This window comes from Arvicola amphibius, chromosome 2 (genome assembly GCF_903992535.2).
Source record: "Arvicola amphibius chromosome 2, mArvAmp1.2, whole genome shotgun sequence".
NCBI classification, from domain to species: Eukaryota; Metazoa; Chordata; class Mammalia; order Rodentia; family Cricetidae; genus Arvicola; species Arvicola amphibius.
In genome coordinates, this window is record NC_052048.2 from 25,606,088 (window position 1) to 25,634,046 (window position 27,959).

A 27,959-nucleotide genomic window follows, 5' to 3' on the forward strand; every position below is an offset into this window, starting at 1 on the left:
AGTTAGTATAATACTTACCCATTGTTCATGATCCCCTGGGTTCAGTTCACAGCACCACATAAAAACTGGAAACAACAAAGCAAAACTGATGATTCAGGCGTAATAGCTCAAAACTATAATTCCAACACTTGGGAGGCTTAGACAAAAGTGTTAGCAGTCAAGCCCAGCCCATGCTACATAATGAGTTCCAGACCAGCCTGGATTTACAGAGAGAGGCTTTGCCTAAAGCAAAAAAAGAAGTGACAATGAGTAAGCTTGTTGTCTGCTGTGCAGAGCTTAGAAGATCAGGTGTGGGATGGCACGAAGGTTCAGCAGTGAAAGCCCTCACTTTGCAAGCCTGAAGACTGCTGCCTTAACACTGGGCATGTGGCTGCAATCCCAGCTGCGATCCCAGCCCTCCTCCAGCTGCGATCCCAGCCCTCCTCCAGCTGTGATCCCAGCCCTCCTCCAGCTGCAATCCCAGCCCTCCTCCAGCTGCATCCCAACCCTCCTCCAGCTGCGATCCCAGCCCTCCTCCAGCTGTGATCCCAGCCCTCCTCCAGCTGCGATCCCAGCCCTCCTCCAGCTGTGATCCCAGCATTCCTCTAGTTGTACTCTCATCATTGCTTCAGTACAACAGGAAGCAGAAATAGGAATTTCACTCAGGAGCTCACGTGTACAGCAGATGCAACAACTGGAGAGAGCTGTTTTAAGGAGGGTGCTTGTTTGTCCCAGCTGCTTCGAACCAAAATAATCACACAGAAAACTACATTAATTAAATCACTGTTTGGCCCATTGGCTCTAGCTTCTTATTGACTAATTCTTACATATTAATTTAACCCATTTCTATTCATCTGTGTATTGCCACGTGGCTGTGACTTACTGGCTAAAGTTCAGGCATCTGTCTCCTGCCAGGCTACATGGCTTCTCCCTGACTCTGCCTCCTTTCTCCCAGCATTCAGTTTAGTTTTCCTTGCTAAAAGTTCTGTTCCCGTATAGCTCTGCTATAAGCCCAAAGCAGTTCCTTTATTAACCAATGATAGTCACAGCATACATCCACATCACCTCCCCTTTTCTTTTTAAATGAAAAGGAAGGCTTTATCTTCAACATAGTAAAATTACATATAACAAAACAGTTATCCAGCAAGAATTACAATTACAATATTTATATCTATTTTATCTTTTATCATAACTAAGGAAAACTACATCATCACTATCTACTCTTCAACTCCATCAAAGACTCCAGAAGGATATAATATTACCTAACTAAACAGGAAGTGCGCTGTAACTACTTTCAAAACTCTAGAAATGACAGAGACATCTCGCTGCCTGGATAGTCACCCAAAGTTCTTCTGTATGACTGGGGCATCCATCTTCAGCCTACTGACCCATAGTATCTGGCAGACTTTTCCATGAAGCAGGAAATTTCAAAGACAGTTCTGCCTATATTGGCAGTTTGTCAGTCATGTTTTTCTGTATCCTACAGAATGTCTAGCAGACTCTTTCATGAAGAAGGATGGTCTCACCTTTAGGCAAGTTCAGCCGTCATTTTTCTGCAGGTCCTGCATGTCCAGTTTATGCAGCATGCCATAAAGCAGTCCAGTCAAGAGCATTTTCTTGCTCAAATGGCTAACCAATGCCATAAGGAGCCTCTTCGGTGCCCATCTTCCTCTTGAAGAAGATTGGTGCTGCCAGGAGCAGACGTGTCTCACTGTCATGAAAAGTCCTAAGTTCTTAAAACATTTTAATTGCCATATTTTGTAGTCTTTGAAAGATTTAAAGAATCCTTATCCATCTGAAATACATCTATGTACATTTAGAAAATCTAACATGACTACAAGCTTGACTATTAAAGACGATTATCTATTAACCTACATTTCTTAATTATACATTACATTTTTAAGTGAACTGCACAAACACAATACCTTAATTAAGAGTAGAAATATACATATAACAAAATTGACCTTAAGTTTGTATCAATAAAACAAGGTCCATACCAATGCAAATCTCTATAGCATATCCCCCTTTAAATGTAAAAGAACATTTATAAAAAATATTTGGGAATATGGGCATAATTATTCTCCAAACTGCTTCCTGATGTTTATTGGGTGAAGTAATCTTTTGAGGGGTATTCAAGGCAACCTTTCAGGGGGTCTTGGTTCATCCATATTAGTCTGGAAGCAATCCACAGGTTCTCATACTCTGTGGAAACAAAAGAAGAACCTCTTTTCCAAAGCAACATATCCTTAGACTCAAATTTTGAATTTAAGATACCTTTGAAATATATGTTAGCTTAGCTTAGCAGTCCTCAGAACCAAATGTCTCTCTGCAGTCAAAAAATTCAAAGATAACACAATAATATGCACAATTCAGACTCTCTGTGAATTTTCCATCTTTATGTGGCTTGTTTTTACTTCATTACTTTTTCTACAAGTTTACTATTTTATTATCTTTACTCCTTTAATCTATGACTGTCTATACTCTGAGTCTTTAAAGACTTTATTTTTTTTAAAAGTCATTTACTTCTTTTCCTTCTTCATTTCTTTTTCTTTTTTTTTAAAGAGCAGGAATCATACTAAGGCCAAATAAATACTTGCTAAACCCATGTCCTCTGAACTAGAACCCTGGCTCAAGGTCTTCATGCCTACTGATAAACTACAATGTCAATTTAAACATATAAAATTTTTAATTTATTTATGTATATGAGTGTTTTGCCTTCATGTGTATGTGTACCATATACATGTCTACAATGTTTCTAAGTCACCATGTGGGTGCTAGAAACCAAACCCAGGTCCTTTGCAAGAACAGTAAGTGCTCTTAACAGCTGAGCCATTTCCCTAAGCCCCTAGAATGTCAATTTAAATTGTAGTTTCAGAGCCAGGCATGGTGGCTCTGAAATCTGAAATCTTACACAGAGAAATCTTGTCTTGAAAAATCAAATAATAATAATAAATTAAAAAATAAAATGTATCTGTCTTTTGTGAAGTTAGCTAACAAAAATGATCTTTTAGAAAAAGATATTTATGGAGCTGAATAAATGGTTCAGCAGTTAAGAGCACTGACTGCTCTTCCAGAGGACACAGGTTCAATTGGCAGCACCCACATGGCAATTCACAACTGTCTGTAACTCCAGTTCCAGGAGATCTGACACCCTCACACAGACATACATGGGCAAAACACCAACTCACATAACATAAAAATAAATTATATATTTTTTAAAAAGTTATTTATACCAGACATGGTGGTGCACACCTCTAATTCCACTACTTGAGAGGCAGAAGCAGGGGAATCTCTTGAGTTCAAGGCCAGACTGGTCCACATGGTGAGTTCTATGACAGCTAGAGCTGTTATGCAGAGAAACCCTATCTCGAAAAACTAAAAACCAAAAAACCAAACCAAATCAAAATAAAAAGAGGGAGAGAGAGAGAGAGAGAGAGAGAGAGAGAGAGAGAGAGAGAGAGAGAGAGAGAGAGAAAGGAAAGGAAACTGTTATTCTTTTGGTCCCCGCCCCTTTCCACGCCCACTCCCAGCGACCTCTGGTCTCTTGGAGTCATCCTGAATCTCTTCCCTCTCTCTCTTCTCACTGCCCTCCTTTTGCGTGTGCACACGCGCCCTCTCTCTCTCTCCCTCCCTCTCTCTCTCTCCCTCTCTCTCTCTTGTTCTCTCTCTCTCTCTTTCTCTCTATCCCTCCCTTTCTTTTCCTCCCTCCCTTGACCCGCACTGTGAAGCACCCCCTTCCCTAATAAATAATCCTCCCACGCACGTGGTCGTGTCCTGGGTCTCCCTTCCTCCGGCTCCGCGATACACCCCATGCCGCAAAAAGAAGAACAACAGAAACTGCTTATGGGGGTTGTGTTTCAGTCCCCTATGCTCTTATACCACTGTCTTGGGGTTAGAGTGGAAGTCATTTCCCCTATACCACTTTCTTGGAGTTTCTATTGCTGTGCAGACACCATGACCTTGACAACTCTTATAAGGAAAACATTTAATTAGGATGATTCGCTTACAGTTTCAAAGGTTCAGTCCATTATCATCATGGTGGAGAGAATGGCAGCATGCAAGTAAAAGTGGTATGGCTACATCTTAATTAGAAGGCAACAAGAAATAGTCTCAGACACTGCTCTGTATATTGATCAAAGCCCACCCCAACAATGATACAGTTCTGATGTGGGATGCCCTTCTGTATATGTGTTGTTTTTATTGGTTGATGCATCAAGCTGTTTCAGCCAATGGCTTAGCAGAGAAGAGAGAGAGTAGGAGGAGTCAAAGAGACACCATGTAGCTGCTGAAAGAGACAGATGCCAGACCTTACTGGTAGGCCACAGTCTCATGGTGTCTCATGGTAATACATTGATCAATAGAAATGGGTTAATTTGGGCTGGAGAGATGGCTCAGAGGTTAAGAGTACTGACTGCTCTTCCAAAGGTCCTGAGTTCAATTCCCAGCAACCACATGGTGGCTCACAACCATCTGTAATGAGATCTGATGCCCTCTTCTGGCCTGCAAGTGTACATGCAGGAAGAACACTGTATACTTAATAAATAATAAAGAAAACATTTAAAAAAAAAAAGAAATGGGTTAATTTAAGATGTAAGAGTTAGTTAATAAGAAGCCTAAGCTAATAGGCCAAGTAGTATCGTATTTAATATTGTTTCTTTTCTTTTTTTTTTTTTTTTTTTTTTTTTTTTTTTTTTTGGTTTTTCAAGACAGGGTTTCTCTGTAGATTTAAAATCTGTCCTGGAACTAGCTCTTGTACACCAGGTTGGCCTCGAACTCACAGAGATCCACCTGCCTCTGCCTTCCGAGTGCTGGGATTAAAGGCGTGCGCCACCACTGCCCAGCTGTAATTAATATAGTTTCTGTGTGGCAATTCAGGTCTGAGCACCTGGGAAATGAGTGAGCAGCCTCCACTTCCACAGTTCTTCCAACAAAGCCACGCCTCCTAATAGTGCCACTTATAAGTTAATGGGGACCAACTACATTCAAACCACCACAACCATATTGGTCCTGGGAAGGGAACTCAGGTCATCAGGCTTGGTGGCAAGCACCTTGACCATCTTACCAGTGCTTAGTTTTCTCATTATTACTATTAAATATCAAAACAGAACACAAACCCAAAGCAACCTGGTGATGGTGGCACACACCTTTAATCCCAACACTTGGAGGTGTTAGAGGCTCTGTGAGTTCGAGGAAAGCCTGGTCTACATAGTGAGTTCCAGGACAGCTGGGGCTATACAAAGAAACCCTGTCTCAAAAAAAAAAAAAAATCAAAAAACAAACAAACAACAACAACAAAAAAACCCAAAGCACAAACAACAACAACAACCTACAGCAAGCTAAATTATAAAGAGTAGAGGTTAAAGCTGGAAGAGTTCCTGCCCCGAATCCCAGCATTCGGAGAATCACGGCTTAGAAGCAGAGCACTTGCCAGCTAGACCATAGGTCTAATCTCCAGGATTGAATCACATAAGGAAAAATCAATAAAGCTTCAGGCGTGGAGTGCTCGTAAGGGACAGGAGAGATGACTCAGTGGTTAAGAGCACTGGCTGCTCTTCGAGAGGTCCAGGGTTCTATTCCCAGCACTCACAGCTATGTGTAGCTCAATTTCCGGGGCATCCAACACTCTCTTCCGGCTTTCATGTATTCATTCTCATGTGTTTCTCATATCCTGTATCCCTAAAATGTTTGACTTATCAAAGGACTCCTCCTTTAGCAGAAGTTGCAATTTGGCTATAACCCTTAAGCCTGGGAAGAACATTTTTGAGACTTCAGTAAATCATTGACTGAATATTAGTGTATCCTTTCTATGGTCATATTATATAGTTAGGTTACAGTTTATTTAGAAATTCAGTCTTCTGGGGCTGGAGAGTGGCTCAGCAGTTAAGAGCACCCGTTAGTCTTCCAAGGACCCAGATTCTGTTCCCAGCACCCACACAGCAGCTCATTCCAGTTCCAGGGGACCCGACACCCTCACACAGACATACATGCAGGCAAAGCACTAATGTTCATAAAAGTAAAAATAAATAAATAAAAAGAAAGAAATTTGATGTTCCAAAGAATGTCATTAATCTTTGTGGATCCAGAGTAAATCTCTTCCCAAAGAGAACTTGCTCACAGTTGAGGGAGGTGAGTAATTGCTGTGGGTTTTGATAAACGCTACATTATCAGAACATTTGACGTAGAGAGTGGCACAAAGAAAGTCAGAGCTTAGGTTCCTCTGGGTGCTGGAAACCGAACTTTGGTCCTCTAAAAGAGCAGCAGGTGAGTGCTCCTAATCAGTGACCTTCCCTCCCCACACAGTGTTTTAATGCCTATGAGTGACAGATATTACTATTATAAAATGAAATGACCAAGCTGGTCATAGTGGTGCACGCTTTTAATCCCAGCACTCAGGAGGCAGAGGAAGGTGGATCTCTGTGAGTTCAAGGCCAGCCGGGTCTACATAGTAAATTTCAGGACAGCCAGGGTTATATAGTGAGACCCTGTCTCAAAAACAAAAACAACAAAATAATTTAAAGACTTTACTACAAAACACCCTAAAACTGCTTCCACTTCCGTTCTCAATCCCTGTAGTCGGCAAGCCAACAGGGATCTTTGGACACGATCGTGGTTAGTGAGGATGGCCCAGGCTTCGGCCTTTCTTTCCTTCCTTGTTCATGTTTCTTCTTGGTTTTGTCCGCTGTAGCCCAAGCTCCTGGTGATCCAGCGAGCCACCACACTTGGCTGTAGCCCAAGCTCCTGGTGATCCAGTGAGCCACCACACTTGGCTGAGGCTTGCTTTTGTCCGGCTTTAATTTATTATTATTGCACGTGTGAGGTTTGTGTGCATATGGAGGTCAGAGGCCGAGGCAGGGTCTCCTGTGTTTTTGCTGCTCTACACACTTGGGGCCTCGCTGTCTCTTGAGCTTCCAGCCGGTTCTCCCTCTCTCCACCTTGTCTGACCTGAGAAGTGCCAGGGTTGAAGATGTGGACCACTGCATTTGGCTTTTTATTTTTAGACTTAATTTTATTTATGTATATACCTGTGTCTGTGTGTGCATAGGTGTTTGCAGAAGCCAGAAGGTTTTAAATACCCTGGAGCTGTAGTTATAGGCAGTTGTGAGCCACCTGATTTGTGTTCTGGGGATGGAGCTGCAGTCTCCCGCAAGAGCAACAGGACTCTTAGAGCAGAGCCTGCCGGATGTCGTGTTTTCAGGATTCTGGGGATGGAACTCAGGTCATCATTAGGAGTCTGTATTAAGTACTTTGTCCTTTGCATCATCCTGCAGGCCTGGACTGCGATTTGGATTTTAAAATGGGGCACAGAGATGAAAACACTATTTAACAGTACCAGCCCATTCTCTGTTGTTATAAGAAGATACTTGAGCTATAACCCAACCTGACCTGGAATTCTTGACTCCCGCCTCATTCTCCCAAGTGCTAGGACTGAAAGCTTACGCCCGACTTGGGAAAGAGATTTCAGGGCTTGTGAGATGGCTCAGAGAATGAAGGCGCTTACTGCCAAGCCCGGTAGCCGAGTTCAATTCCTGGGGTTCCGTGGTGGAAGAAAGAACAGACTCCCAAAAGTTGTCCTCTGACCCCCAAATGATGTGTGTGCTGGGGCACGACACACACACACACATACACACCAATAAAGTGCTGGCCCAATATCTGACACGGTTACTGAATTTTTGAACTAAGGCGAGAGCAACTGGTTGACTTTTTTTTTTAATTAAAAATTTCCGCCTCCTCCCCGCCTCCCATTTTCCACCCTTTCCCCCCCCCCACTCCCTTCCCCCTCCCTCTCCAGCCCGAAGAGCAGTAAGGGTTCCCTGCCCTGTGGGAAGTCCACGGTCTTCCCCCCTCCATCCAGGTCTAGGAAGGTGAGCATCCACACAGGCTAGTCCCCTCCAAAGCCAGTACATGCAGTAGCATCAAAACCCAGTGCCATTGTCCTTGGCTTCTCAGCAGCCCTCATTGTCTGCCATGTTCTGGGAGTCCGGTTTTATCCCATGCTTTTTCAATCCCAGTCCAACTGGTTGACTTCTTAAGTTCATTTACTCATTTATTTATTTAGATAGTTTGATTTTTGTTTTTTGAGACAAGGTTTCTCTGTGTAGTCCTGGCTGTCCTGGAACTGGCTCTGTACACCAGGCTGGCCTCGAACTTACAGAAATGCACATTACATTCACACTTGTTTATTTGTCTATGGGTGGCACATTTATGCCAAAGTGTGTGGTTTATTTGTGTGTGTGTGTGTGTGTGTGTGTGTGTGTGTGTGGACAACTTTCAGAAGTTGTTGTTCAGGTGATCAAACTCGGGTCACTGGGTTCAAGACAAGTGCCGTTACCTGGCATGTCCTACAGCTATCCTTTTCTTTCCATTTATTTATTTATATTTTATGTGCATTGGTATTTTTGCCAACATGTATGTCTGTGTGCGGGTGTTGGATTCCCTATAACTGGAGTTACAGACAGTTGTGAGCTGCATGTGGGTGCTGGGAATAGAACCTGGGTCCTCTGGAAGAGCAGCCAGTGTTCTTAGCTGCTGAGCCATCTCTCCAACCCTACAGTTATCATTTTTAAAGGGCTTCTCAGGCTGGGAATATAGCTGAGTGGTAGAGTACTTGACTAGCATGGATGTGCGAGGCCCTACGTTCATACCCAGCATTGGGGGAAAAAAGAAAAAAGAAACATTTCATGTTGATGTCTGAAAATTAACTGTTCCAGCTGAGGTGCACTGTGAATGTAAAATGCACACCGGATTCTGGAGGCCTGATACAAAATTAGGAAAGTAGATTAATATAAGCATTTTGAAGGTTGAGACTGGTCCTGCATTTCCTAGGATACATGGAGCTCCAGGTTTAATCTCCAGCACTGCAAAGAGAAAAAGAGGGTAAAGTGAAATCGAGAGTATTTGGGACAAATCAGATGGAATAAATAAAATTAACTTGTGTATTTTAGTTTTGCATATAAGGCTGCTGGAATGTTTTACTCTCGGCAAAGGCGCTTTGAACCTAGGCTTTAGTGAGTAATCGCTGAAGATGTCTGAGTAGATTGGTGTGATTTGAATTTTAACTGAGGGTTAGCACGGCATTGGAACTCGTCCCTGACGATTTGGGGACAGGAAGATCTGCAGCAGCGATGAGAACCTGCGGCTGGAATCTGTCTTCAGCTCCGGCGGCAGTAATGAATGGTTTCCACACAGTGTAAACAGGGAGAGCAGCATTTCTCAGATTTTTTCCTTTCTTCACCCCAGGGCTGCTGCTGCTGCTTTTTATTTTAAACAGTGTTTTCAGACTCAAAGTGAGTTATGGGGACACCTCACCTGGTAGAGAAAGATTAAAATCAGATAAATCAAAGCCATGCACGTTGCCGTCTGTGAGGAATGGTACCAGGCAAACTGGAATCTGGGCAGTCTTTGGTTCAGTCCTGGCTCGTGTTTCCCCAGGCCTGCACTGGGCTGTGGTTGAAGCCTGAGTGCTCTTTTGTAGGACCCTTTGTCTTTCTGCTTAGTTTTCACACTAGTGAACCTCAACACAAACCAGCAGGAGGCCAAGCTGAGGTTTACATTCTGCAGGTGTTTGCATTAGGAACTGATATCCCTGGCTATTGTTCCCATTGTTCCCTTTCCATTAAGCACAGCGACTTTGCTCTTTGCTCCCAACTGGGTACATTTTAAAAGGAACCCTGCCACTTCCTCCTCTTTCAGATCTAGGAAAGACAGAAGGGCTCACAGAGATCTCACTAGCCATCCAAGGACTTGGGACAGCTAGGGGTTGAAATTGTATCTCAACCTGGAGGCCCTCGGTTGCCTACTCCCTCCCTCAGGGTTGGTCACCCTTCCAGAGCCTTGGACTTTTCAGTCTCTTGGCATCCACTCCCATAGTGCACCAAAACCCCCAGGCAACGGGCAGCGTCCTTTCCCACAGTGTACCGAGAACCCCACAAACCTGGTCATGGCTCCGGCTCTTATCTGTTGCTCAAGATGAGGATTTTCTGACTTGGACTGTGGTTCAGGCCACGGTAGCACAAACTTTTGAGACTTGAGCATCTTTGCAGCTGCTGGTTTAGACACATTTGTCTCAATTTGTTCAGCACATTTTAGATTCTTAGGTTTCAGCTGAATTCCAGCTATACTCTTTCAAATGCACGCATTGCTGCAAGTAGACCCCTCTCTGTCACCACCAGCAGTTGGCCTTTCTCAGAAATCATCTCCAGCTTGGGGACACCCGTCTCTCCCAAATCACTAGCCCGTTTCCACTCTCTGCAGTCCCTTTAAGAAAGAAAAAGGTTTAATCTTTATTTTTTTAAGTGCATTGTGGGTGTCTTGCCTACATGTATGTCTGTGTACCACGTGTGTGCAGTTTCTGGAAATTCAGAAGGCATCAGATCCCCTGGGACTAGAATTACAGATGGCTGTGAGCCAGTACCAGGCCAATTAAAAAAGAGAAAGGGAGAGGGAGAGAGAGGCAAAAATAAAATGCAAGTAGTCTTGTACTGAATTTTGCCAAAGAAAACAGGTCCGGGTCTGCCTCCCTTTCACGCTGCTACACCGCTTCTTTCTTTCTTGTTTGTTTTTATTTATTTCAAGCCAAGCGTTTCTCTCTGTAGCCTGGGCTGTCCTGGAGAAAGGCCAGGTTTGCTTCAGCATAATCCATCAGTCTGGATCCTCAGCCACAAACCGAAGCTTTATTTTTTTTTGAGACAGGGTCTGTCTCTACATAGATTGGAACTCTCTCTATGTAGACCAGGCTAGCCACGAACTCAGAGATCTTCCTCCCTCTGCCGCACCATTCCCAGCCAACGCTACTTATTTCCTAACTAAGAAAACAATATTCTGTTACCGGTGTCAAACACCTAAGAATTAGCCCTCAGCAGACTCTTTCTCTGTTAATGTTACGCCAGTTGAGAATGGGCACAATCCTGGATTTTCACAATTCATTTATTTCCCCCAGTCAGTGTAGGCCAGGAAGGACCAGAGTCTGGGAGAGAGTGTTCTGCCTGACAGGGAGCAGCCTGGCTGCAGTCCACCCTTGTGGGGGCATTCCTGTGCTTTCAGGAAGAGAACAGAAAAACACACACAAACAAATTTAGACTCCAGAGCCACAGTGTGGTGGGTGGTGGGCTGGGGTCCAGAGTTTTGTGCCCTTGGCAAGAGTGGAGAGATATTATGATGCATAATAAGTAGAAATGAGAAGGAGAAGGAGACAGACAGACAGAAAGACATCATGGTCTTATTACAAGCTGCAAGGCCGGCCATGAACCTCATGTGTTCTCTGATGATAAAGAACCCCACTGGCCTTGGAGAACTGAATTGTTAGTTTGTTCATTTTTATGAGACAGGCAAGGAGCTTAGACTGGCCTGAAACTTAGGATTCTCTTCTAAGAGGTGAGACTGTAGGCATGCCACTGTGCTGCCCTGAATGGTTAATTTTAATGATATTAAAAATTTAAACTGGAGCCGGGCGGTGGTGGCACACGCTTTTAATCCCAGCACTCGGGAGGCAGAGGCAGGCGGATCTCTGTGAGTTCGAGACCAGCCTGGTCTACAAGAGCTAGTTCCAGGATAGGCTTCAAAGCTACAGAGAAACCCTGTCTCGAAAAACCAAAAAAAAAAAAAAAAATATTTAAACTGGGCAGTGGTGGCACATACCTTTAAACCCAGCATTCTGTGAGTTCAAGGCCAGCCTGGTCTACAAGCTACAGAGAAACCCTGTCTTGAAAAACTAAAAACTAAAAACAAAAAAAGAAAAAAAAAAGAAAGAAAAAGAAAAATTTCAATAACAAGTCTGGCAGTAGTGGCAGCAATTCTCTGTGAATTCGAGGCCAGCCTGGTCTATAAAGTGAATTCCAGGATAGCCGGGGCTACACAGAGAAACCCTTTCTCAAAAAACCACAAAGAAAAAAGAGGACAGCTTTGTGGAGTGGGTTCTCTCCTGGCACCATGTGGGTCCTGGGGATTGAACTCAGGTCTGCAGACTTGGTTGCAAGAGTCTTTACCTGCTGCACCATCTTGAAAACCCTCACTAGGTCTAAAGAAAATGTCGTGTTGCACAAGTGGCTTGGATTCTATTTCTACTGGCTGGCACTGGCCTTTGGGCATTGTTTTTCCTTTGGTTGCTAAATTCAGTAGCTGTGGTAATTAATGGGGCTTCCGACTCAGTGCTTCTTAGAAAGGAAAATGGAGGGAGGAGGGGATGCAAGCTCGGGGAAGGTTTTCTTGGACGGCACGTTCCACTCAACCTCAGTTTTCTCAGATACTGATCGGATTTGGGAAGGACCCTCCTTTAAGGAGAAAATGACCAGGTTTGCTTGAGTTCAGCCGTTCAGTCTGGATTTTGGGCCACAAAGCAAAGCTACTTTGTAAAGATGCTTTTCTTTCCTCTGTGCGTACAGCCACCCTCCCCCACCGTCTCCTGCAGGGAAGGGAGTTGCTTCTTCAGCAAGTCAGAGCCCAGAGCCCCTGTCACACCACGTGTCGGTCACAAGCTCACCTGAAATCCCTCCTGCCTCCTGCCGGTCGTCATTGTCCTCCCTGGGCTCTAATTTCTCCTAGCCATTTTTTTTTTAGTTTTCTTGCACAGTGTGGTAATCAAATAATTTTTTTTTTCCACACTTGTCTTTCAAGAAATGCCCAAGCCCCAGCTAACAGGATTTTAGCAAACGTTTCTTATGTGAGAATGTTGCCCTTGTCTATTGACTGACTGTTGTTATGATCTAGGGCCTAGGCAAGAGCTCTACCACTGAGCCACACCTCCATCCCTTCCCTCCCCACCTCTCTCTCGTTCACTAAAGACTCAGATTGTACTCAGCAAATATCTGTTAAGTTGAATTTGGTATTTGCTGTGTTTCTAGATGTTGTAAACCTCAGAACAGGTGACGGTGGCAGAATTCCCGAGGGGTGGGGTAGTGTGTACTGTGGTGGGGAAATGGGGCTGTGTACCTCGTTTGATCTCCTTCCTGCAGCAAAGCCTAGAAGCTTTGGTCAGTCTCCAAGACATCCATGTAGACTTCACAATTGGACAGATTCTTACCAGTTTTCCCGCGGCAGGCTCTCCTTTCCCTTGCACACCCAGCCTAGAATGAAAACGCCCCTGACAGCCGCAGAGGGTCTCGGATTCTTTCTTCCCTCCTTGGATGACTTTCAGCTGAGAGCTTTCCTCTCTCCAGACTGATTCCATTCCCAGCGCCTTCAAATTTGCCCGCCCTCCAAACTTTTTGGTATTTTGTTCTGTGAAACAAAAAGGTTGTCGGCTCTTGAAAAGGGGAAGGAATTTGGATGGGCTTAAAAAAAAAAAAAAACCACAGGGGGACGTGGTAAAAAGCCAGAAGAGGTGTGTGTGGGGGGGGGGGGAGAATTGATTGCTCGCGAAGGCGAGGGGGGTGAGGGAGGAGCTGTGAAAATCAGATAATAGAGGTCACCAATTTCTCGGGTCAGAGGTTAAAGCCTGGGGGTGGGGGCGGGGGGCGCGAGCATGAAAAGGCTCCACCCCTTGCAGAGATTATAAATAGGTAGGCTGGGCCATCTAGCTGTGATGGTCCTGAAGCCCTCTGAGTGCCGCTGAGCAAGAGAGAACTTGCTGCCGAGGACACTGGCTGGGAACGGTGCCTCTGGAACCTACCTATAGATCGTCCTTAAGGCTTGAGAGGTAGAGTAGGACCATGGGGACAGCGAAGGTAAGAAATGGTTATTTTTTCTCGTTTGTTTGGGGTCCTCGCAAAGGCAGGTCTTGGTGCCGATCGATTGCCATGCTCCGGTTTCTCCTAAGTCACCGAGCCATCTGGAGGAAGGCCTTTTCGTTATCAGCCCCAGCATTCTCTGCTAGTGTTCCCGTTACCGTTCTGTGCGTCTCCTACCTGATGAGGATCCTTCCAATCATGTGAAAGTCACCAAAGAAGCCGTTTGCTTCCCGGCTGTGTTAAATGTAGCTGTGATGATAGCGAAGGGGGTAGGGGCTTGGCCGTGGCGATGATGAGTGGGTCTCGGAGCTCCCGGGGAGGCTTGGGAAAGCATTAGACCTTGGGAGGACCTGGGGTCGGCTTAGGCTTGCTCATCATCCAGCTATCCCCGAATACTGTGTAGAGAGAAGTCCAGTTGCCCTTCTGTGGTTGCCTGTGTGTGATGTATCTGTTACTGTGGGTGAAGGAAGTAGTATTTGTCAGGGAAAGACCTTTTCACGAAGATAATTTATTTGGAAATAAAGTAAATTAGGTGGCCGTGAAAAAAAAAGCGGGCTAGAAGAGGAGACGGGAAAGAGGCTTTTACTATAGGACTTTACGGAAAACCTGGGAGGGACAGCACTTACCACGGAGGCTGGGCGGCTGCCGGAAGGTCAACTCGATGGTATAAGCTCCCAGCCTGACGCTCTAAGGAATGACCTTAGAGAAGAGGAACTTAAGAGACAGTTGAAGTGGCTGTGGTGGGCAAAGAGGTTGGCCTCAGGCTCTAGTTTTGAGTTGCCGCTGCCCACTGAGTGATGCCCAGCAAGGTGCCTGATTCCACTCTGCTAAAAAATGGCTCCTAATGTGTTCAGAATGAGCGTTCGCTCAGCCCAGCTGGGTGGGGAAAAATAGTACCATATTTAGCGAACAGGAAGACTCTCAAGAGGGCCCCAGGATGTTGCTGGTAGGTTACACAGGCTAAAGATAAGTAAGAGCAGCCCGGCCCTAGATGCCCATCAGAGGAGGAATGACTAATAATAATAATAATACTGGTGACACACTGTGGAGTAGTGATGTACTGAGGGGCAGAACCCAGTGGATCTCTTGAGTTCGAGGCCAGCCTGGTCTAGTCTACAGCATGAGTCCCAGAGAATAAACCTGCCACAAAAGGAAAAAAAAAGAAAAATAAAGTCATGTCTGTATGGAAACGAGATGGATGGATGTGAAATAGGCCAGGTACAGAAGGAAAAGCATGGTTTTCAGATATGTAGAATTTAAAATCACAACTACAAGCTCACACTTGAGAGACTGAAGCAGGAGGACTGAGGAGTTGAATTTGATATTAGCTTGGAAACATGTCTCAAATATCGCAAGGAGGTGTGGGGATGTGAGCTGAGCATAAGGTGGGGTATTGGGGTGTGGAGGGGAGAGAAAGCGCAGGAATTTGTACTCTTGGTTTGTTCTGGGGTGTTTTGTTGTTGATGTAAGCATCCCAGGGGCCAAGCTGTTGCTACCTGCTGCTCTGGCCTCTGCAGAACGGTCAGTTCTTGGGGATTTTAAAACTGCCTTCTGCTCTACCTTCTATACTGTGGGGAGTTTGGGGTTTGTTACCTTAAGTCAAGGTCTCACTGTAGCCTAGGCTGACCATGAACTCGTGGCTATCCTCCTGCCTCAGAGGCCTCCCCAATTGCTGGGATTATGGATTTGAGCTCCATGCTTGCCTCTCTGATGCATGTTTGCTTGTTTGTTGAATCTTTTGAGACAACCAATGTTTCACTATATGTACTCCAGGCTGCCTTTGAACTCATGATCCTGTGGCCTTGGAATTACAGGTGTGCACTACCAAGGTTGCAATGGTTTCTTCTCTTTCTTCTCTCTCTCTCTCTCTCTCTCTCTCTCTCTCTCTCTCTCTCTCTCTCTCCCTCCCTCCCCCACACCCTCCTCCTCTCTTTTTGAGACAGGGTCTCACTGGGTTGCCCTGGCTGGCCTGGTACTTGCTATGAGGACTAGCCCAAAAGAACTGACTCAAATTCCTCTAAAGGTCTCCCCAAATGTGCCTGAAATCCTAGCATTCTGAAACCTGAGGCAGGAGGATTGCCTCAAGATAGCCATCAGCCAGACATTCTGGGAAAGGGGAAGAATATCATTCATCAGCATTTGTAAGGATTCTCGCCTTGTCTTCCGAACAGGTGACCCCATCTCTGGTGTTCGCCATTACTGTCGCCACAATTGGCTCTTTCCAGTTTGGCTACAACACTGGAGTCATCAATGCTCCTGAGACAGTGAGTGTCAAGTGTTCTTTAGGATTGTGAATTTAAGATGCCTGGCTGTGATGGGGGAGGGCAAACACTGTGGAAGAAGCCTGAGCCATGCCATTTGCTCCTCTGCTTGCTTCTCGTGCTCTGGCCGCTTGCCCTCTCACTGAGTCGTGATCCACCCGTTTCCTATATTATTCCTTGGGGATTGCTAAAACCGTGGGAAGCTGTGACTGGGTGGGTGCACCGTTGAACATTTGTGCTGCCACCTACTGGGTGTTTAGGGCACTGCTCCAGAATTGTCTGTTGCAAAGCACTTAGGTGCCTCTGCTCCTCTGAGGGAGGAAGTCGCCCGGGATTTGTCTCCTATTCTCATGCAGATGTAACGGTCTGTCCTCCCACTGTGCATTTTCTCCTGCAGATCATAAAGGACTTTCTCAACTACACTTTGGAAGAGAGGTCAGAAGACCTACCAAGTGAGGTGCTGCTGACCACCCTCTGGTCCCTGTGTGTGGCCATCTTCTCCGTTGGTGGCATGATTGGCTCTTTTTCTGTTGGACTCTTTGTCAACCGCTTTGGCAGGTACTGATCAGACACTGGGCAAGAATTAGGCCTGTACTGTTTAGACTGAAGATAAGCGGAGAGTCTTGGAGCAGGGAGATGTTGCATTCATGCTCCAGGAAGCCCCACCCCCTGGCCTGGAACAGGGCTGCCCTCAGGGCCGCTGCCTGTGAAGCTCCAGCTATGTGAGCATGGAAGTCTTGATATTTTATAAAATTAGTATTTTTTTCTAATCCTTGATTTGTGGAAATGGCTAAATAACTGGTCCCCACACACACAAGAGAAAATTGAATAAAATAATAAAATATCTTAAGAGGATTATACTTTTAAGAATTGAGTACAAAAGAAACCATTAATAAACTAGATACATAGGCCCAGCACTCATGAGGCTTAGGTGGGACCATGGGTTGAGGCCAGCCCAGGAGCTGGTCTCATGGTCAACATGAGTTGACCTCTGACCTCCACAAAGCACATATTCCCTATGACATACATCTTGTCACACACATACACAAAAAAATTGTCTTTAGATTTAAATTTTAGCTATTCTAGATATGCAAATTGAATTTAAGATAATTAGCAAAGCCATCTGTTGTTGGATGATGTTTAGTTGTGGGTTTGGGGGGATTTTTTTGGGGGGGGGACAGGGTTTCTCTGTGTGTATAGTCTTGGCTGTCCTGGAACTTGGTGGCCTCAAACTCACAGAGATCACCTGCCTCTGCCTGCCAAGTGCTGGTTGAAGGTGTGCACCACCACCCAGCGTTATTTTTTTGTTGTTGTTGTTGTTATTGCTTGTTTGGTTTGGTTTTTTGAGACAGGGTTTCTCTGTGTAACCTTGGAGCCTGTCCTGGAACTCGCTCTGTAGACCAGGCTGGCCTGGAACTTGCCTCAGCCTCCCGAGTGCTGGGATTAGTGTGCCACCACCGCCCGGCTTATTTTGGTTTTTAATGGGGTCTCCTGATTGATAACCACTGTGGTTTTTTTCCATTATCCCAAGAACCACATCAAGTAGAGGAAGAGGAGAGTAATCTTTTTTAAAACTCTTACTGGTGTTTGTGTACCTTGGCTGCGCATTTCGGGTCCTCTTAAGGGAGCTTTTAGGAATCCCAGGGCTGTGTCACACTTGGGCCAATTAAGTGGGCCTCTGGAGACAGGAACCATGTGTTAGCATTCTTCCCAGCCCCCTTTGCCATTTACTTGCCTATTTGGGTCATGGATCCCAGGCTCACTGAGCACTGCTGTGCTAGAAGGGCCGAAGCAGGTTAGGCTCCATTTATCCAGGGCTGCATAGTGAGACCCTGTCTCAAAGCCAGAGTCCCAGGCCTCTCAGCTGTAGGGGCCTTCCTGTGCTTGTAGCTATCCCAGCGGCTTGGCCATCATTTAACACAAAGCTTTTTGTGTTAAATGTACCCTGTCAGTGATCAGTAGTACTATTTAGTCTAGCCCTTAACTGCTTGATACAGAGAGCTAAGACCAGCTACATTCTGAGAGTGTTCTTTTCAGTGAAATAAAAAAAATTGTCCTACATATCCTGCCATCATTGCAATATCAATTCTATGATGAATGTAATAAAAAGGACCAGCATGGTGGCTCAGCTTTTGCCAAGAAGCCTGATGGCCTGAGTTCAGTCCGTGGCATCCACATACAGGTGGAAAGAGAGAACCGATTCCTTCCATAAGGTGTGCTGTGGCATACTGGCACCTGCACACATACACACACACACACACACACACACACACACACACACACAGTAATAAGATTTATTTATTTACTGCACATACAGTGTTCTGTCTGCATGATTGCCTGCCTGCCAGAAGAGGGCACCAGATCTCATTACAGGTGGTTCTGAGCCTCCATGTGTTTGCTGGGAATTGAACTCAGGCTCTCTGGAAGAGCAGTCAATGCTCTTAACCTCTGAGCCATCTCTCCAACCCCTAAACTTTATTCTTAAAAAAAGGAAGAAATGAAAGAAAGGAACCATGGGGTATAGCTCAGTGGTGACACGGTTCCCTCAAATATACAAGCCCACAGCAACAAAGGCAAAGAGATTTATTTGTACCTACAGAGGAGCAAAGCCATGGGGAGAGGACACTGGAGCTCTTTGCTGACTAATTATACTTTGTCTTTGGTTTACCTCACAGGCGCAATTCAATGCTTATAGTCAACATACTTGCCATCGCTGGTGGCTGCCTCATGGGCTTCTCCAAGATAGCCGAGTCAGTGGAGATGCTGATCCTGGGCCGCCTGGTTATCGGCGTCTTCTGTGGACTGTGCACAGGCTTTGTGCCTATGTACATTGGAGAGGTGTCTCCCACCGCCCTGCGGGGTGCCTTTGGCACCCTAAACCAGCTGGGCATTGTTGTCGGGATCCTGGTGGCTCAGGTACCTTGCAGCTTTACATGTTTAATGCAGGTTGACTCTGTGCTCTGTGAATGATGTGGGTGAGGCCCTCAGGGTCTGGCATGTATTCAGTTATGTTTTTATATGTATGTGTTTCAAATGCTATTACTATAGTTCGTACAGTAGCTAATGGTGCTGGCAGGGCCCAGAAAGGGAAAGAAACTATTTTTTTCTATGTATGGTAAAAAAAAAAAAAAAAAAAAAAGGATGTTTTTTTTTTTTTTTTTTTTTTTTTTTTTTTAAATAGTGAATCTGTGGCCTGGGAAGTATGGTTGGGGTTCAGTAATCTCTTTGTCTGGTTTCTAGATCTTTGGTTTGGACTTCATCCTGGGCTCTGAGGAGCTGTGGCCTGGGCTGCTGGGCTTGACCGTCATTCCCGCTATCCTACAAAGTGCAGCCCTCCCGTTTTGCCCCGAAAGCCCGAGATTCTTGCTCATTAACAAAAAGGAGGAAGAGCAAGCAAAGGAGAGTGAGTACTTAGGCATCACCTTGGGAATCTGGCTTTGTGAGTGCTTCAGGGCGAGGGCATTGGATAGTTTTGTTTGTTTGTCTAATAATTATTTATTTTTATATGCACTGGTGTTTTTCTTGTGTAAGGGCATCCAGTCCTGGAACTGGAGTTATAGACAGTTGTGAGCCGCAGTGTGGGTGCTAGGAATTAAACCCAGGTCCTCGGGAAGAGCAGCCAGTGCTTTGGATGTTTTTGTCACCTTCCTTTCCTGCTTCTCCGTGTGCACAGAAAGCATTCTGATGACAGTCAGAAACCAAGAACGAAGTGGGAAGACAAGCAGAGGTGGATGCTGTAGGCGCATCTATCCATCTATGCTTTTCCTTGCCTGCTGACTGACAGGAAACAAGGGGTGGCGGGGACACAGTCTCTTTATTCTTTTTGCCTCTTTCTCCCAGTCCTTCAGCACCTGTGGGGCACCCAGGATGTGGCCCAGGAGATCCAGGAGATGAAGGACGAGAGTGCCAGAATGGCACAGGAGAAGCAGGTCACCGTCCTGGAGCTCTTCAGGGCGCCCAGTTACCGCCAGCCGCTCCTCATCTCCGTCGTTCTCCAGCTGTCTCAGCAGCTCTCTGGGATCAATGCCGTGAGTGTCTGCCATGACGCCAAAGGGGCCCAGCAATAGTTCCTGACATGCCCTCATCTTGTTGGCAGTTTGGCATGTGTCTGGAAAAGCTGGAACAGGACTGTCATTAATGCCCCAGAGTTTGAGGTCAGCCACCTCACACCAGTCCCGAAATATCACAAACGTTGGATTGCTCAGTCCTCGAGATGTCCGTTGTCCCATTTGAGGACATTCATCATTGCACAAGGATGGCTCCCCGTTTCCTCAAGAGCAGATTTTATCTGGGAATACTCTAACCCCAAGTTCAGGGTGGGGATTTCCTGAGTTTACCTTGCCAAGAGTGTTTTGAAAGTGGCCTGGATTTAGTTGTTAACAAGTAAAGCTAGCTGGGCGGTGTTAGCATGTACCCACCACCAGCACTATGGAGACAGAGGCAGGCAGATCTCTTGAGTTCAAGGTCAGCCTGGTCTATAGAGTGAGTTCCAGGACAGCCAGGGCTACACAGAAAGGCCTTGTCTCAAAAAGGAAAAGCAACAGAAAAGGGAATCCAGTCTACAGTAGGCGTAGAAATTACTCCACCAACCTATTTTTGGGCAAGCAATGTATCCCTCGTTTTGTTTCTCACCTTACAGAGTTAGGGATTAAACTCAGGACCTGTCGTGTAAGTGTTCTGTTGCTGAGCTGTGACGCCAGCCTTCAGGTTTTGTTGCTGTTATTTTATAGTATTTTTTTTTTAAATTTTTTTTTATTTTTTTGCTGCTTTTTGAGACTTAGTTGTCACTGTTTCAGTCTGGCGAGAACTCAGAGATTCTCCTGCCTCAGCTTCTTGAGTTCAGGCTGGGGCTAAAGGTGTGTGCCATTATGCCCTGCTTAATAACAGAAGTGACGTAAAGGCAAAGGTGAGTGTGGTGGCACACATCACATCTACATGTTATCCCTAGAGAGGCTGAAGCAGGGGGACTAGGAATTGAGACAAAAGAGGAACTAGGACTTACATCTTTAAAATTTAGCGAAGTAGACATAAACTGGGTGGGCATGGTGACTCATTCCTGTGACCCCAGCCCTGGAGAGGCAGAGGCTACAGAGGAAGATGTCGCACACCCCACTCCCCACAAAAAAAAAAAAAAAAAAAAAAAAGAAAGAAAAGAATAAAAGAAAGTAGGGGAAGTAGGCACTAGGAGAAAACAGTAGCTGGGCTGGATAACTGGGAGATAGAGGTGCAGGACCCCAGTATTCCTGGGGTGCAATCGGTGATGCAGGTTTTGTCTTCTTCTAGGTGTTCTATTACTCAACAGGAATCTTCAAGGATGCAGGTGTCCAGGAGCCAATCTATGCTACAATTGGAGCGGGTGTGGTTAATACCATCTTCACTATAGTGTCTGTAAGTTGGGATGGGAGGGACTGGGAACAGAGGGGTGGGGGAGCAGGGGAGGTGGGGCTGTGGTTGGTATGTAAAATGAATAAAGATTTAAAATAACAAAGAAGGATGGGTGAAACAAGAATTCTTCCTACTAATGTTCCAACACAGAGACTGCCTACCTTTCAGTGACCCACATTTACTTAAAGCACTTTTAGGTACCTGGAAATATGGGGGTGAGGCACAGTGTATTTGTGAAATCACAAATTCCTTGTCTTCCAGGTGTTCCTGGTTGAGCGGGCTGGGAGGCGAACCCTGCACATGATAGGCCTGGGAGGCATGGCTATCTGCTCCATCCTCATGACTACTTCCATGTTACTAAAGGTGAGTGCTCTTTGAAGGGTCGAAGAGATGAGGTTACAGAGGCTGTGGTTGACTCTCTGTGGCAGCGGCTGAGGTGCTGGCCTTCCAGGTCATCGGTAGAAGTCAAGTTTTGAGTTTTATTAAAGATGCATCTTCAGAGATTGGGAAACGAGTGTCTCTGTCCTTGTGTGCATGTGATAGGGCTTTTAAAGTGCGCTTGTCTAATGTTTAGGAGAGGTCTTTAATGGCCAGGGATGGCCATGAATTCCTAGTCCTCCAATTACTTTCTATCGTGCGTGTCTAGGGTACGGGAGTCAGGTCCTCAGGCTTGGTGGCGAGCACTTGTGCCCGCCGATCCATCTCGCAGGTCAGCTTGAAGGCCAGACATCGGCAGCAGTGCACACCTGTAATCCCAGTGTTGGCAAAGGCAGGAGGCCCTCCACAAGGTGTGGTGGTACCTGCCATTAATCCGGCCCAGAGGCAGGTGGTCTCTAAATTCAAGGCCAGCGTGGTCTGCAGATCAAGTTCCAGGACAGCCAGGGCTACACAGAGAAACAGTGTTTAGAAAAAACAAAAAGTAAAAATGAAAAAAATTGCAAAAGTCATCTTGTAGTTCCATTTTACGGATTTTGAACTGGTCTTGGTACAAAATGGGTGAGATGAGTGAGCTTGCATTCAGCAGCAGTAGGGTTTCTGACTCCCAAGCAGAGTGACTGTCAGCTTTATACAACAGATCCAAAAATGGAACCTACGCCGTGCTGTCTTTCTTTTTTTTTTTTTTTTTTAACCAGACTTTGCTGTGCTTCCTTCTCTTACAGGATGAGTATAACGCCATGAGCTTTGTCTGCATTGTGGCTATCTTGGTCTATGTGGCCTTCTTTGAAATTGGACCGGGCCCCATTCCCTGGTTTATTGTGGCTGAACTCTTTAGCCAGGGCCCCCGCCCAGCTGCCATGGCCGTGGCTGGCTGTTCTAACTGGACCTCCAACTTCTTGGTTGGGATGTTCTTCCCGTCGGCTGCGGTAAGTAAATTTAAAATCAAACATTATCACAAACCAGTCTACTCAAGCCAACACACTTAGAATGCACCTTAGTAGTTGACGCTCTGAGGCAGATTGCCTGTCGAGAGCTTTAAACCAGACTTCCTGCAAGGAAACTGGAGAGGCAAGGACGAGCCAGGCCTGGTTGGTACTGGCAATCCCAGCACTTGGAAGGCTATGGCTGGCCTGGATATCACTCTGTAGACCAGGCTGGCCTTGAACTCTCGAGATCTGCTTGTTTCTGCCTCCTGAGTGCTGGGATTAAAGGTTTGTGTTGGGCCTGGAGAGATGTCTCACTGGCTGCTCTTCCAGAGGACCCAGTCTCTGTTATTCCCAGCACCCATAAGGTAGCTCATAACTGCCTATAAAGCCTGGCACACAGTGGTGCACAGACATACATACGGGCAAAACACCCATATACATAAAATAATAATTAGTAAAAATAAAGTGTGCCACCATGTCTGGCCCTTCTGAAGATTTTTATCTTAGACATTTGACTATAAGTTTTAAAATCCAGGTTTCTAGAAAGACCTGTGGGAATAGAAAATGCTTTATGTAATAAATCAGAAGCAAAACAAAATCCTCCTCAGAAGGTGTTTGGAAGCATCTAGTTTGAGTGAGTGACTATAAAAAAGAATGATACAGGGCTGGAGAGATGGCTCAGGTTAAGAGAGAGCACTGACTGTTCTTTCAGAGGTCCTGAGTTCAATTCCCAGCGAGCACATGGTGGATCACAACCATTCGTAATGAGAGCTGGTTCCCCGTTCTGGCCTGTAAGCATACATGCAGGCAGAACACTGTATATGAAATAAATGTTTTTAAAAATGATACAAAGAATTACAGAGAAACAGTGCCATATTAAGGGAAGTAATCGTGCCAATTCATTCAATATGGAAGCCTTGTAGCTTAAGGCTGGCTAGAAATGAGCCAGTCAGCTGCCAATGACCAACCTTCCTCCGCTGTCTCCTAGGCCGCCTTGGGATCCTATGTTTTTATCATCTTCGCTGTTTTCCTTGTGCTCTTCTTAATCTTCACCTTCTTCAAAGTCCCTGAGACCAAAGGCAGGACTTTCGAGGACATTACCCGGGCCTTCGAGGGGCAGGCACAGGTTGGGAAAACCTCTGCTATGGAGATGAACAGCGTGCAGCCCGTCAAGGAGAGCCCTGACAATGCCTGAGGCGGGCCTCCTTCACCTCCCTCCAGTGCAGCAACCTCCCCGAAAGCAGGGAGACCTCATCAGGATGAACCAGGACTGCTTCTGAACGCTGCTATGTGATTCTTTCTCAGCCCACACACTCACCAACACTCAGCTGCACCCACGGCTGGGGTTAGTCGGATCATCAATGGCTTTGTTAACTGTTACATTTTCTTGGATATTTCTCTTATAATCTGGAGAGATCAAGTGAACCTACCTTCATGTCAGGAAGGAGTGGCTGCAGTTCCCTTAGGTTCTAGGATCCCCTCACCTAGGGAGTAGGAATGGGGTGCAGCCCTGCCTCCCCCAACCTCAGCTTGCAGGGAAACAAAGAGATTTTCACTCCCAGTGTTGGGGGCCATGGGGATTCAAGCCCTCCTCACTTGACACAGCTCCACACAGCTAAGTAACTTGAGTTTTATTTATTTTATCTTCAGGTTTTATTGCATAAATATTTATTTTTTTAAGTATAATTTTACCAAATAATGAAAGAGTAAGAAAATTAGGTTGGAGGGAGGTGTTTAAAGAGGTACTAGAGGAACAAAGGTTTGGTGCTGGAGGGTGAAGGCGCAACCTGATTGGAGAGCAGACATTACTAGTGGGCGCGAGCTGCCTCCATCCTATACAAAGTCTCTTCGAAGTTCTCTCAGAAGAGTGAGTGCCTGTAGGAAAAGGCTTCCTGTGAGCCTTTTAAGATTAGAGTTTTTATGTTGTGTTACTTGAAATCTCTGCTTCTTACAAAGGTGGGCTTTGTAGTTAGTGGTGTTGGTGGCCTTTGATTTTGCATGGAGTCCAGAGAAGGGAGGAGGCTTGTAGGAGGCTTCTCTCCTTCGCCTGGGCCAGACACTTCCTTCCTGTCCTGATGAACTCACGGTGTCATTTTCCTCCGGTCACCCCCACCACCCAACTGGTGAGAGAGCCATACAAATGAGAGAAATGTAATGCAGTAGTTCTTGATAGGCATTTCTTAGTTCAGTGTTGTTCCTTAAGAGATTTTATGTGTTGATTTTTGTTTTATTTTGGTTTAAAGGGATTCATAGCAAATTTGAACTTTGTTACCTCAGCTCTGGGAGAGGGTTTTTCCTGAATGATTATCAGTTATCTTGTTTGAGTACCGTGTTGCTCTGCGGTCATGGCATGCTCGTCTATGTCTGGTACATTCTCAGGCTCCCATATCACCGTGTTCCTGTGATACTGTGCTAAGTGCCCGAGGGGCCCTACTCTGCTAGACACTGTGGGAGCAGTGGAATTGTGCAGTGTGGCCCATGCTTGAGGATATGAATGTATGTGCACTGTCACTTTGCCCTGGCTGTGAGGTCCCTGTCTCCCCTGTTCCTGTCATTTTCTTTTTGCTAGAATCTATTCAAGCTCATCCCTTGTGTACTTGAGCTGCGGGGCCTTTGCCAGGTGGAGTTCGCACCAGGATTAGATTGTACTCCCAGGGTTAGATTGCACTCCTCTGCCTCCCCGTTCTTGATGGAGAGGCCTGATTCCTTGAGGTTGGGGGTGGCAGGCTCAGCCTCCCTCCAGCTGGGAGGGGTGATGGGACTAGGGAAAGTGTGAGGTCGGGGCTCCTGAAGACCCAGGTATGTGGAGAGGGAGACTTTCTTTAAAGGAGCTAGGAAACATGCACTGTAGTGTGTTGGGAGGAATGTCAAGATTCCCGCCTGGCCTGCCGTGGGTCACAGAGCCCCCTCCAGAGCCATCCCCTTGATCTCTACTTGGCTCACAAATGGAGAGGCCCTGATGGTCCTCCCCGCTTCTCCATCAGTCACTGGACCCCTCTGTCCCTCTTGGTGCTCACACATTCCAGACCCTTTAGGCAAACCCTTACATATAACAACAGTATTTTCAGTACTCAGTTTCAGTACATGTTCATGACTCCCTGTGGTCATTGAGACTTGGGATTAAAAACTCAACAAAGCTACGAAGAGGGCCCTTGCTGGGGAAAGGTGGCTCCTCAGCCTTCCCTCTTCTGCGCCTCCGTGAGTTGGCAGTAACACTGGGTGGAATCTTTCCATTTGTCAATGGCCAGCTTGTAAATATTTCCATATATACTTTCTATTAATGTTACTGTAGTTTTTGTTTGGAAATAAAGATTCTGAATGTATACCATGTCAACAAGCTTATTTTTTTCCCATGTGTTCATTTTTCCTGGGCTTCGAGCAATCTCTTTAAGTCCTGGCTGTGGGGCTGGGAACATAGTGGGGAGAGTGTCCTGTGTGCACAGCATCCTAGGTTCATCCACCACTGCACATAGCGGGTTGTGGCAGTATGTACCTGTGATACCTGCTCTCCTGAGGCAGAGCCGGGGTGAACCCTCCCAACACAGACCACGGGGAAGGATAGCACTGCTTCCCACGCGGGTTACTGAAGAGGCCATTCTGTGTTGTTCTTGACTCTCCCCAACTTTGCTCACAGTGTTTCCTTTTCTGGAGTTCACCCCATGCCTTTACAGAGGTCAGTGTGACCTCACTCTTCCCCAAGAGCCATAGGCAGCTAGTTCCCAGTCAGCCTGTGGTGGATTGCACTCCCGACCAGAGCAGAATTGCTGCCTTTCCCTTTGATTTGCCATTTATTTCCAGTCCCTGGTCATAGCAAGCACACCTAATGTACCTGTTCCCATTCCACAGCTTCATGTCAGTGCTGACGGGACTACAGATATTTGATTGGGTTTCTCTGAGTAGCTGCGCCTGCCCTTGGTGTAGGGATTAAAGGAATTTACCACTGCACAGACGGTTTTTGTTTGTTTGAGGAGATGCTACTGGACTGGAATTCACTATGTAGACTAAGCTGGCCTCGAACCTGGCACACTTAGCTTTGAGTGGTTCTCTGGATGAGAGGATGGTGCTAGTTGCTCACTGTCTAGCCCCGGTTTTCCTCTTTGCTTCCTTGCAATTCCTGAGCATGAATAGAGCCTTCCTGCAGGTACTCCACTGTTTAACCCTTCCAGTTACTCATCACTCCACGACCGAGGACCAATGAATCATGATTCTCAAAACCTGCTTAAGACAGGGTCTTCTGCAGCCCAGCCCGGCCTGGAATTTGGTAAGTAACTGAGATGATCTTGAATTCCTTATCCTTCTACCCCTGCTTCCCATGTGTAAAGATTACAGGCATGTACCACCATCCCACACTCCTGTCAGGTCTTTATTAGAACATGAATCCAGAGGGTGGTGATATTTCATATGTAGTTAGTTTTTTTTCTTTTCCTTTTTTTTTTTTTGAGGGTGATAGGAAGGAATTGAACTCCCGTCCTCTCTTACTTTTTTTGTTTTTGTTTTGTTTTTTTGAGACAGGGTTTCTCTGTGTAGTTTTTGGAACCTATCTTGGAACTCTGTAGAACAGGCTGGCCTTGAACTCCGATCACCTGCCTCTGCCTCCTGTGTGTGCTAGGATTAAAGGCGCACTCCACCACTGCCAGACTCTTTACTTTTTATTTTGATACAGGTCTCACTAAATTGCCCAGGCTGGCCTTGAACTTTGATCCTGCCTCAGCTTCCAGAGTAGCTGTAATTATAGACTGCTGCTACCAAAAAGGGTTGGATCAGGAGGATTGGGGCGAATTTGAGACTAGTCTGGAAATATAGCAGCTTCCAGGCCGTTTTGACTTCACAGTGATAACCCTGCCTCAAAAACAGAAGAAAAGGAGAGAGGAGGGGGGAAGGGAGGGAAGAAGGAACAATACCTCTTACTATTCTGCGACCTCAGCATCACCATAGTGGGTACCAAACTTAGGACAAGAAAAATCATTTCCAAAATACAGCACAAATCAAGAACAATACCTAGTTGGGCAGTGGTGGTGCATACCTTTAATCCCAGCACTCAGGAGGCAGAGGCCAGTGAACTCTGTTTGAGGCCAGCCTGATCTACAGAAAAACCCTCTCGAAGAAAGAAGAAAAAAAAAAGAAAAAAAAAAGAGGAACAATATTGTGGTAAAATGATTTTTTTTTGAAGAAGTCATTGACAATGTTGTTTTCCATTAAAGACACCTAATGTCTACCAATTAACTTCAATCCAAAAGTGGGGTGGTGGTGGCTCTATGAGTTCAAGGTTAGCCTGGTCTACAAGAGCTAGTTCCAGGACAAGCTCCAAA

The 27,959-nt window shown here is 45.8% G+C and overlaps 1 protein-coding gene across 1 annotated transcript; it reads left to right on the plus strand.

Moving 5' to 3' along the window:
- Positions 1 to 13,503: 13,503 nt before the first annotated feature.
- Slc2a3 (solute carrier family 2 member 3) lies at positions 13,504 to 25,973 on the plus strand. Its single transcript, XM_038319673.1, has 10 exons — positions 13,504 to 13,637; positions 15,812 to 15,904; positions 16,299 to 16,459; positions 18,577 to 18,817; positions 19,142 to 19,304; positions 19,742 to 19,929; positions 21,185 to 21,289; positions 21,548 to 21,649; positions 22,447 to 22,650; positions 23,639 to 25,973. The coding sequence occupies exons 1-10, from the start codon at positions 13,623 to 13,625 to the stop codon at positions 23,843 to 23,845; spliced, it is 1,479 nt and encodes a 492-aa protein (XP_038175601.1). The 5' UTR covers positions 13,504 to 13,622; the 3' UTR covers positions 23,846 to 25,973.
- The last annotated feature ends 1,986 nt before the right edge of the window (positions 25,974 to 27,959 follow it).

Excerpts from the sequence above, each read along its gene's own strand:
- Slc2a3 (XM_038319673.1), top strand. Across the intron at positions 21,650-22,446 it reads CTACTTCCATGTTACTAAAG|GATGAGTATAACGCCATGAG; the intron begins GTGAGTGCTCTT and ends CTTCTCTTACAG. Across the intron at positions 22,651-23,638 it reads TGTTCTTCCCGTCGGCTGCG|GCCGCCTTGGGATCCTATGT; the intron begins GTAAGTAAATTT and ends GCTGTCTCCTAG.